At 45.4% G+C, this 11,790-nt stretch overlaps 1 protein-coding gene across 1 annotated transcript; it reads right to left on the bottom strand.

Moving 5' to 3' along the window:
• Positions 1 to 735: 735 nt before the first annotated feature.
• Positions 736 to 3,689, bottom strand: LOC132890008 (uncharacterized). Its single transcript, XM_060926810.1, has 6 exons — positions 3,647 to 3,689; positions 3,018 to 3,362; positions 1,553 to 1,888; positions 1,288 to 1,404; positions 1,076 to 1,119; positions 736 to 988 (listed from the first exon to the last, which is right to left on the bottom strand). Exons 1-6 carry the CDS (start codon positions 3,687 to 3,689, stop codon positions 857 to 859), a joined length of 1,017 nt encoding a protein of 338 aa, XP_060782793.1. The 3' UTR covers positions 736 to 856.
• Between the last annotated feature and the right edge of the window lie 8,101 nt (positions 3,690 to 11,790).

Raw genomic sequence — 11,790 nt, 5'->3', positions numbered from 1 at the left:
GATAATGGATGGATGGATGGATGGATGGATGGAGATACCGTTCTAGGTTTTTCTGATTTGGTGTTGTTGCATCTGTTAAACTTGTAGCCTTTATTTATTACTATTAAAAAAAAAACACTTTAGAACTTGCACATTGTGTTCAGAGATCAGACAATCATCCACAGTGGTGTCTTCAGAGGTGAAATAACACTCAGGTCGAGCTGCTAAAATGTGGTCAAGGGATGAAAGCACCAGGTGTTTTGTAATGGAGACGTCATCTGATTGGCTGATTCAAGTAACAAGTTGTATTTCCTTTTTACATTTGTTTCTATTTTTGTCACACAACAGAAAACAAACAAACAAACAAACAAACAAACAAACAAACAAACAAACAAACAAAAACCTTGTTGGAAGAAAATGTCACAGAAAACATATCTGCACTGTTACATATCTGTGTGCAATGAATTGTCATTAAATCTGGATGAACTAAACATTCATACAAGGTTGAAGAAAGATCAGATACTTTAAATTTTATCATTAGTATATATTTTTTTAATTTGAGTGAACTGTCCTCTCATTCCGCGTTCATTTATAATAAATGTTCTTCAGATTCTTGTTAAATCATAGAAACAAAACTCAAGCACTTTCTCAAGAACAGTGTTTTCTATTAATCAGCTCAATGATCATTTTTATCAGGCTTTTCCTGATTGATAAATATAGAAACTGTAGGTGCCATTAATATCCAATCACAATTTATTTGCTGTCAGTCTTTGAGATTAAAATGAAATAAGCAGCCACTAGTATAAACTTTATTCCTGAACAGACTCAAAACAAGTAAAATTTGAAGAAATAAAGTTAATTATTGAAGACGTGCGATCTAAGTGAGGGTCAGAGATCTGGCTTCAGAGTACACAGTGTCTTCCGATCGTTCTTTTTTCTCTCTCTTTTTTGTGGTTTTCCTTTCATTAAAATGTAATGCAGCATAATTCAGCTCCACAGCGTCACGGTCCTGTGTGAATGAAAATGAAATTAGAATTAACCTTTAAAAGTAAAACTACTAATAAGGGAAATTCTGAGTCTTTTTTTTTTTTTGTACCTGAGTGCTTGTTCTTTCTGTTCGTCTCTCAGTGCTTTGTCTCTCTGGTAAATAAATAAATAAATAAATAACATCATTGAACATTAATTTTAGCATTTAGAGGGCCAGTCTCATCATATGCAGAGATCTGACCTGATCTGATATTACTGTAGTTCTAGAAAACCCAATTTAAATGTATTTAAAAAGGTATTGTTGTGCTATAGAACACTTACTTATAAGTTGTTCACGGTTTCTCCATTTACAGAGTAAAAGAGCTTGAACCAAGTTCACAACCGCACACACTCCCAAAGCTACAGCGAGGCAGATCACTACAGGATCCACAGACTCGACTGTAGCACAAAAATAATAATGATGTAATAATCAGTTTACCTCCCTGTAATAACAGTGATATTATAAATATTTACAGTCAGTAACTTTAGCAATTAAAGACAACAATTACAAAATAAAACCCAGTAATTTTCTGAAGCGTGTTCTTACCCAACTGTACTCGAGTCCCGTTCCCAAAAATGATCTTCCCACACACGGCCACAGTGCAGTAGTAAGTTCCAGTATCATTGATGCTGAGGATGTTCTTGGAGAAGTTGTACACACAGGTGTGTGTAGAAGAGCCGCTCTCACACTGACGGCTGCTGTTGTGATGAGTGTAAATGATTTGAGGATGGGATTGTGGTGAAGCAGCTCTGAACCAGAGCACTTGGTGTTCTGCTGCTCTGCTCTCAGAGAGAACCGAGCACTGCAGAGTCACTGACGCTCCTGCAGGAACCGAGTCCAACACGCTGCTCTGCATCACTGACACTTTTACATCTCCATCACCTGTTCAGAGTGATAGAGACAGAGTGAGATCTGAGTGTAATGTCATGTGCAGTCCAGAAAGCACCTGTTCTCAGTTACAGCATTTTATACCACAGTTGATCAGTCAGAATGCTTTGATTAATTTTCTATAACAGCAGCTCTGACAGTAGTGCAGCTGCAAATCACTGGATTATACAGGATTAAGAAATTTGTTCAAATGCACAATCTTTAGAGTAAAGTCTTCAGGACAGAGGAGTTTACATCCTCTGGTTTCTCATGGCACTGTCAAGATCTGATGCAAAATATTTATAATGCAAATACAGTACTAGTCAAAAGTTTGTACACCCCTATTCTACTCATTCACAGGTTTTTGTGTTCAGTATTTTGTATTTTCTACATTGTACAACAACACTGAAGGCATCAAAACTATGAAATAACATCCGGAACATATATGAAACTATGTCGGAAACAAAAAATGTGTCAAAATGTGTTTGATATTTTAGATTCTTCAAAGTATCCAGCATTGACCTTGATGACACTTTACACACTATTGGTATTATCTTAACCAGCTTCATGAGGTAGTCACCTGGAATGCTTTTCAATTAACAGATGTGCCTCATCAAAAGGTAATTAGTGGATGAGTTTCTTACTTTCTTAATGCATTTGAGATCAAACAGTAAATTGTAAATAATAAAAATACAAATAATAAAATAGCCCTATTCCTCTCCACAACTGTAGCCATCCATACTGTATTAAATCCAGAACTGCTCAATAAGTAAAGAAAAACGACACCCATCATTACTTTCAGACATGTACTGACTACTAATTAATAAAAGTAAAGAAAAAACATTGAATTCAATGGTGTATCCAAACTTTTGACTGTTCCTGTATATATATATATATATTTTTACTGTGCAATAAATTAAATATAGAGTTCTTTGGTACACATACTGGATGCTTAAATCCATATGATATTTTTAACAGGTTAGACAATTCAAAGTCATACAAATGGGGAACACCTTGAGCAACATTTAATTACTTAGAGCCCTGTGATCTCAAATGAAACAGAGGAAAAGATTCGGCGAGATCAAACTGGCTTAAAACATGTTTGTTTCATTTATTTGCTTTCAAAATAAATTAAAGTGCTTACCTTTCACTGATAAATATGTTCCTTTTCCAAATATTTTTAAAAGTTTTAGAAGTCCACAGTAATACATGGCTTCATCCGATGGTTCCACTTTGGCAATTTTCAAATGGCAGCTCGTTTTTTCTTTCTCGATGCTGAATCTCGGTGACTTGAACTCATCTTCAAAACTGGGTTTATGAATTACTGTGACCATTAAAAGAGGCTGATGTCCTACTTTTTGCTTGTACCAAACAATTGTTTCACTTTGATCTTCTTGCAGGCGAAAGCAATGCAGAGTCACGTTTTCACCAACATCAGCAGTGATCACTGGGTTCGGCTGATTGATGCCATTTTCCTGTGCAGAATCTGCTGGTAGGGGCATAAAACATGCACAAATGTACCAGAGGTTTATTTTACTGATAACACATGGAGACTGTCACTGGGGTCATAATAAAATGCTGTTTAAAAAGTATTTCAAATAAATCCTTTTTTTTTTTTTTTTTAGCAAGAAATAATGACCAAATGAAATGGAAGTTCAGTGAATACTCTTATAAAACAGCCTAAACAATGATTTATTTACAATGTTATGATATTTGCATCAGTAATCCTAATTACAGTAACCTGCATTTGATCAGAAAGCCATCCACACTTACCAATTTTATTAAAAAGCAACACTGTAACCCACACCCATGTCATCATCTTCAGTGTGAGCTCTGTGTACAGCATGTCTCTTCTTGCTGCACTGGGAGATGGTCAAACTGATCACATGTCACTTTGTGCCAGAGATCTATGGTGTGAAACTCTGACATCACAGAATTTTCCACATATGGTCTCAACTACCAAGTGAGCAGCAGAAGAAACCTGTGAGCTTGACTGAATTCAGCATTTCAAATCTGACATTAACAATAGCAGGAAATGAGATGGATGAGAATTTTTGAAAATGTGTTTGTGTGTGTTTAGAAAATTACAACCATAAATCAGAAAATGTTGAGACAGTATGTTGAAATTTAATTTAAATTTCAAAATGGAACTTTTTTTTTTTAACTGAGATAGCAAGGCATTGTTGTTAAACCATGGGCATTCAAAATTGTTGATGCAGAGTCATGTTCCACATGAGCACATGCTCTGTTAGATATACCTTCCAGGTCTATCTGCATGCATTGCACATGGAGATGTACATGTAGGTTTGCTTATAGGGATACCAATACACATTTGAATACAAATATAATGACATATTATAATATATAAAATCCAGAGTAAAAGAGTCTGGGTGCTAAACTGGCCTGTCTGTAGTGCTGACCTGTCTCCCCTTGAACACATTTAGTGCATTATGAAGAACAAAATATGACAAAGGAGACCCTGAACTGTTGAGTAACTGAAATTTTATATCAGGCAAGAATGGGAGAATATTTCACTTCCAAAACTACAACAATTGAGCCTCCAGTTCCACTCTCTCGGCCTGATTATCTCTGCTCATGGTCTATCCAAACACTGCTATATTGATGACTGTGGCAGCAGGGGTGTGGCCAAGCAGCAGTCTGTGAATGGAGGGTGGTGTCGGGGAAGGTAAGAGGCTAAGTCATTCCACCTGCTGTCAATTAATGTGTGTGTGTGGTTGTTACAGGGATGGGGTATAAAAGGAGAGAGAGCAGAGAAAAGGAGCTCTCTCCCCGACCACAACGCACGTGTGAGTGAAGCTGAAAAGCAGCAAAGTAACAGAAAATAAAGTGTGTGAGAACTTCAACTCTTGCCTGCAGTGCTTCTGTGCTCCACCCGCATCAGGAAGTGCTACAGTGGTGCTGAAACCCGGGAGCACAGAAGGGAACCACCCCATGGAGTCCCCACCATTCGAAGAGCTCATCCTTGCCCTCGCTACCACCCAGCAGAACCAGCATCAAGCGCTGATCACCCTCCGAAAGGAGCAGGAGCAACACTTTGAAGCCTTGATGCTGGCCCAGCAAAAAGATCGCCAGGCATTCCTGCACCTGCTCGCATCAGCAGCGGCATCGACCACCGCTGCCACCACCCTCATGAAGATGGGCCCACAGGACGATCCAGAAGTATTCCTCACTCTCTTCGAGCAAGCAGCCGAGGCATGGGGGTGGCTGCTGGAGCAGTGCGCAGCGTACCTCCTCCCGCTCCTGACTGGCGAGGCACAGCTTGCAGCACAGCAGCTCCCTGCTGACAGCTGGCTGGTCTACGCTGTCCTAAGGAAAGCCATCCTGCAGTGGCTCAGCTGCACCCCGGAGCAACATCACTTGCGCTTCCACATGCTGGCACTGGAGGAGGCCGGCCAGCTGTTTGCATTCAGCCAGCAACTCCGGGACACCTACCAGTGGTGGCTGAGGGCAGAAACCGCGACGCAGATGAGATCATCGATCTGGTGGCACTGGAGCAGTTTGTTTCTCTACTTCCAGAAGGAATGGCAGAATGAGTCCAGTGTCATCACCCGGCGTCGCTGGATCGATCCATCGAGCTAGCGGAGGACCATCTGGAGGCAGCTCTGACAGCAGGCAGACGAGCCGTCTCCCCTCGCTTCTCTTCTCTCTCTCTCTTTTCTCCCCATCTCTTGTCCCTCTTTCCACCCCATTCCCCTGCCACAGAGGCGGCAGCTGGCTCCTCCGCAGCCAGCCCATCATACCCGTATCCTCCCCTCTCCCTCTCCTGTGTCTGTGTTGTCTCTCCCTCAGGTGAGTGACACCCATAACACCAGTGCAGAGAGAAAGCCTGGGCCGGCATGCTGGCATGGCAGGGAATCAGAACATCTCCAGGGTCAGAGCTCCGCAAGGGAGGTGGGTGCTGTAATCCGGATCCCCGATGTGCCAGAAACTGCCCCCGATTGGGCCGGAGCACATCACATACCGGTGAGTATTCAAGGGGATACATATCACGCTTTGGTGGATTCGCTGTAATCAGACCTCAATTCACCAACGCCTGGTGCAAGCTGAGGCATTGGGGGGGAGCACAAGCGGTGAAAGTGTTGTGTGTGCACGGGGGTGTTCACCATTACCCTCTAGTGTCTGTCCATATTCTTTTCCAGGGCCAAAAACATAGAGTAAAGGCGGCGGTTAGTCCTCATGTCACCCACTCGTTGATTTTGGGTACTGATTGGCCAGGGTTAAAAAAAACTAATGGAATATTTAACACATCGTGGGTCCTGCACTAGTAGGTCACAGGATGATCCTGGTGTGGCATTGGCTGGAAAAGCTGTCACAGAGCTGTCTATGTCAACACCGCATCAGAGTGGGGAGCAGCCCACTCCTCCTCCCTCTCTTGAGGATTCCCTTGGGGATTTCCTGTTAGAGCAGTCATGAGACGAGACTCTGTGGCATGCATTTGACCAAGTGAGAGTAATTGATTTTCAAACTCTTCAGCCAAGTGCGGCACCGACCTTCCCATATTTTGCTATTATTAAAGATAGATTGTACCAAGTGATGCAGGACACTCAAACTAATGAACAAGTAACCCAGTTGTGAATCCCAAAGAGCCATAGGGAACTCATATTCCATGCAGCTCACTTTAATCCCATGGCTGGACACTTGAGGCAAGATAAAACACTAGCCAGAATAATGGCCCGGTTCTATTGGCCAGGGATTAGTGGGGATGTCTGTCGGTGGTGTGCGGCATGCCGCAAATGCCAATTAGTAAATCACATGGCCTCTCCAAAAGCACCTTTGTTCCCTCTTCCTCTAATCAAGACCCCGTTTGAGCGAATTGGGATGGATCACGTCGGGCCATTAGATTGGTCAGCACGGGAATATCACTTTATTTTAGTTCTAGTGGACTATGCAACGCGATATCCAGAAGCAGTGCCTCTCTGCAATATCTCAGCATGCAGTATTGCAGAAGCGCTCTTCCACTTTATCTCCTGGGTCGGGATTCCGAAAGAAATCCTGACAGACCAAGGCACTATGTTTATGTCACACACACTGCACAAGCTGTATGGGTTACTGGGGATTAAGTCTATCCGCACCAGTGTCTATCACCCACAAATGGATGGCTTAGTAGAGCGATTTAACCAAACACTCAAAAACATAATCTGGAAATTCATAAGTGAAGATGCGCGTAATTGGGATAAGTGGCTCAAGCCCCTGTTATTCGCAGTACGAGAGGTCCCGCAAGCCTCCATGGAGTTTTCTCCCTTTGAATTATTATATGGGCATAAGCCGCGTGGCATTCTGGACATGCTACGGGAAAATTGGGAGACGAGACCTTCACTGAGTAAAAATGACATCCAGTACTTTCTTGACCTGCGCGCAAAACTCCACACCCTCACGCATCTAACCCAGGAGAATTTGCAGCAGGCACAAGAACATCAAAGCCGGCTGTATGACAGGGGCATGCCGGTAAACAAAGTGCTCGTATTATTGCCCACATCGAGTTCTAAATTAGTCGCCAAGTGGCAAGGGCCCTTTCAGGTCACACAGCGAGTCGGGGATGTTGACTATGAGGTGAAGTGAACGGATAGGGGTGGGGCACTGCAAATCTACCACCTCAAACTTTTCAAATGCTGGAATGAGGGGGTCCCCATGGCGTTGGCATCGGTAGTCCCAGAGAAGGCGGAGCTGGGGCCAGAGGTAAAAAAGATAACATCTCAGACCACTCCGGTCCCTGGTGGAGACCACCTCTCACCAGCCCAACTCACGGAGGTAGCCAAGTTGCAGAAGGAATTTTCTGACGTCTTTCGGCCCTTCCTGGTTGTACCCACCTCATAGAACACCACATCAAAACGACCCCGGGGGTGGTAGTGCATAGCCGCCCTTACCGATTGCCCAAACACTAAAAAAAGATGGTTTGGGATGAACTCAAGGCCATGCTCGAAATGAGCATAATCGAGGAGTCCCACAGTGACTGGAGCAGCTCAGTGGTCCTGGTTCCCAAGACTGACGGGTCGGTCCGATTCTGTGTGGACTATAGAAAGGTCAACGCAGTGTCTAAATTTGACATATACCCAATGCCTCACATAGATGAGTTGCTTGATCGATTAGGTGCTGCTTGCTTTTATTCGAAACTGGATCTAACAAAGGGATATGGGCAGATCCCCTTGACTTCTCTATCCCAAGAAAAAACAGCCTTTTCCACATTGTTTGGATTACACCAATTTGTCATGCTCCCTTTTGGGTTATTTGGGGCACCTGCTACATTCCAGTGGCTTATGGACAGGGTCCTCCGCCCTCACACTGCCTACACGGCCGCCTATCTAGACAACATTATAATTTACAGTAATGATTGGCCACGGCACCTGGAACACCTGAGGGCCGTTCTAAAGTCGCTGAGGTGAGCGGGCCTCACAACTAACCCAGAAAAGTGGAAGTATGGTATATGGGGTTCCACTTGGGCCATGGGCAGGTGCGTCCCCAAATTAACAAGACTATCATAGGTTTATACCTAATTATTCTGATGTGACCAGCCCGTGAACCGATCTCACTAAAAAGGGGGCTCCAGCTCCGGTCCAGTGGATGGAGCAGTGCCAACAGGCCTTCTCTGAGGTAAAAGCTGCACTCTATGGGGGGCCACTTTTACACTCCCCTGACTTCTCTCATCCCTTTATTTTGCAGACTGATGCATCAGACAGAGGGCTGGGGGCCCTTTTGTCCCAGGAGGTGGAGGGCGAGGAGCACCCCATGCTGTACATCAGCCAGAAACTCTTGATGCATGAAAGCAGGTACAGCACAATCAAGAAGGAGTGTCTTGCCATCAAGTGGGCGGTCCTCGCCCTTCGATACTACCTGCTGGCACGCCCTTTCACTCTCTGTTCGGACCAAGTGCCCCTCCAGTGGCTCCACAGCATGAAGGATTGGTATGCTGGTAAGCACACCCATTGGTATCTCGCCCTCCAGCCATTTAAGTTCGAGGTGACCCACAGGCCAGGGGTGCAGATGGTGGTGGCAGAGTTCCTGTTCCATCAGGGGGTAGAGTCAGCTTCAGGCCAGACGGCTCCCCGGCCTGAGTTGGGCAGTGGGGGTATGTGGCAGCAGGGGTGTGGCCAAGCAGCAGTCTGTGAATGGAGGGTGGAGTCGGGGAAGGTACGTGGCTAAGTCATTCCACCTGCTGTCAATTAATAAATTAATATATGTGTGTGTGTGTGTGTGTGTGTGTGTGTGTGTGTGTGTGTGTGTGTGTGGTTGTTACAGGGATGGAGCATAAAAGGAGAGAGAGAGCAGAGAAAAGGAGCTCTCTCCCCAACCACAACACATGTGTGAGTGAGTGTGTGTGTGTGTGAGTGAAGCTGAAAAGCAGCAAAGTAACAGAAAATAAAGTGTGTGAGAACTTCAACTCTCGCCTGCCATGCTTCTGTGCTCCACCCACATCAGGAAGTGCTACAATGACAATCACTTGTTTCTTTCTTTCTTTTCTTCCTTCTGACACACAGGCCTCAGCTCACATCTCTGCTTGTCTGCATGACATCCAGAGCTGGATGGCCAACCTGCACCTGAAGCTCATGTCAGGCAAGACAGAAGTGATCTATATTCCCACTCCATTCTCTCCACCCCTAGACTTTATCATCTCTCAGGGGGATATCTCTATGTCATCTTCACACAGCACAAAGAACCTAGGGGTGGGGTTTGACAACAAACTATCCTCCTCAGCAAACATTTGCTACAGTGACCTGGATATGTAGATTCTTCCCTTACAACATTCAAAGTGTTCTCCCCTTTCTTACTACCTACTCTACTCAGCTCCTGGTCCAAGCACTGATCCTCTCCAGCTTGGACCACTGCAACTCCATCCTCGTCAGCCTCCCAGCATCTGCTATCAGACCCCTGCAGCTTATAAAGAATGCTGCAGCCCGCCTTGTCTACAACCTCCCTTGTTCTTCCCATGGCTAACCCTTTGCTCACTGCCCATCACTGGCTGCCTGTTGCAGCTCTTATCAAATTGAAAAGGTTGGTGCTTGCTTACCAGGCAGTCATGGGGTCAGGTCCAGAATACCTTCAGAGACTGATCCAACTGTACATGCCAGTTAGATCCATACATTCCATGACTACTGGTTGCCTGGCCCCTGCTCCTCTCTGCACCTGCCCAGCCCACTCAAGGCTACTGTCTGTCCTGGTTCCCCATTGTTGGAATGACCTTCCAATTAAGATCTGACTCCCTGACCACCTTCAAGCACAAACTAAAGACCCATCTCTTCAGGCTGCACCTCTTCCCTGCTTCCCTGTCCACTGTGTAATCATGTAGCTGTCTCAGCTGTCTTGACCAACCCAGGCCATGGAGCATGATGAATTCATGATAGTTTTATTTTTCTCTATTTAGCTGTACTTTGTCAGCTCATTTGTATGGTTAGCATGTTCTCCTTGGCTGCTTGCTGATTGCTGTGACTTCAGCAGAATATTATGCTAGGTGTTATTCTGTCAATTGGTCATTTGGTATGAGAACTTTCTTGTCTAGAAGTTCAGCACTTCTTGTACGTGACTTTTGCACTGGTTGTACATCACTCTGGATATGAGTGTCTGCTAAATGCCTATAATGTAATGTAATCTAATTGGTCTCCACAGTTCCCAAATATTTACAGCATTTTGTTAAGAGTAGAGGTGATGCATCACAGTGGTGAATGTCAGTTTGTGAACGGAGTGCAGCATCATGGAAGGTGAGTGGCCAAGTCATTACACCTGCTGTCAGTTAATGTGTGTGTGTGGGTGTGTTTGTTGCAGTAATGGTGGAACATAGAAAAAGAGGAATAGAGCAGAGAGAAGGGAGCTCCCCGGACCAGAACACAACTGTGTGTGTGTGTGTGTGTGTGTGTGTGTGTGTGTGTGTGTGTGTGTGTGTGCGTGCGCACCTGAGTTCATGTGTGTGTACTCGAGTGACCAAGTGAAGCTGAAAAGCCTCATTAAAAGTGTGTGTGAATATCAGCTCCTGCCTGCTGTGCTCCTGTACTCCACCCACATCAGGGAAGTGTTACAGTGGCGCCAGAACCCAGGAGTACAGAAGACAACCACCCAATGGAGTCCTTGCCATTCAAAGATCTCATCCATGTCCTCTCTACCGCTCAGCAGAACCAGCATCAAGCACTGATAGCCCTCCAGAAGGACTAAGAACAATGCATTGAAGCCTTGATGCTGGCCCAGCAGGAAGATCACCAGGCATTCCGGCACCTGCTCGTGTTGGCGGGGTCCTCGACCTCCACCGCAGAGGACCCTCTCCACATCAACCTCATAGAGAAGGGTCCACACGACAGTCTGGAAGCCTTCCTAGCACTCTTTGAGCAAGCGGCTGAAGCATGGGGGTGGCCAGTCGAGCAGCGCACAGTGTGCCAACTTCCACTATTGACTGGCAAGGCACAGCTCGCCACACAGCACCTCCCTGCTGAAAGCTGGCTCATATACGTTGACTTGAAGAGAGCCATCCTGCAGCATGTTGGCTGCTCCCCAGAACAACATTGTCAGTGCTTCTGGACACTGAAATTGGAGGAGGTTGGCCGGCCGTTCGCATTTGGCCAATAGCTCCAGGATACCTGCCGGCAGTGGCTGAGGGCAGACAACAGCGATGCTGAGAGAATCATAGACCTGGTGACACTGGAATAGTTCACTGTGCGACTTCCAGAAGGAATGGCAGAGTGGGTCCAGTGTCATTGCCTGGTGTTGCTGGAACAAGCCATCAAACTGGCGGAGGACCATCTGGTGGCGGTTCTGACGGCAGGCAGATGTGTCACCACTTCTCTTTTTCTCTCTCCTTCCCCCCTCTCTTCTTCCCTTCCCTGCTATGTTCCCCACCGTAGAGGCATGGACAGGCTCCCCCCGTTACACCCATGGTTTCTTTCTGCCTTCCCCTTCCGTGTCTGTGTCTTCTCCCC

Source organism: Neoarius graeffei, chromosome 8 (genome assembly GCF_027579695.1).
Source record: "Neoarius graeffei isolate fNeoGra1 chromosome 8, fNeoGra1.pri, whole genome shotgun sequence".
NCBI classification, from domain to species: domain Eukaryota; kingdom Metazoa; phylum Chordata; class Actinopteri; order Siluriformes; family Ariidae; genus Neoarius; species Neoarius graeffei.
This window is presented reverse-complemented; position numbering and strand designations above follow the sequence as displayed.

Coding starts and splice junctions, on each gene's coding strand:
- LOC132890008 (XM_060926810.1), bottom strand. CDS start 3,689: ATGACATGGGTGTGGGTTACAGTGTTGCTTTTTAATAAAATTG. Junction 3,363..3,646: donor GTTGCTTTTTAATAAAATTG/GTAAGTGTGGAT, acceptor TGCCCCTACCAG/CAGATTCTGCACAGGAAAAT. Junction 989..1,075: donor CAGAAAGAACAAGCACTCAG/GTACAAAAAAAA, acceptor TCATTCACACAG/GACCGTGACGCTGTGGAGCT.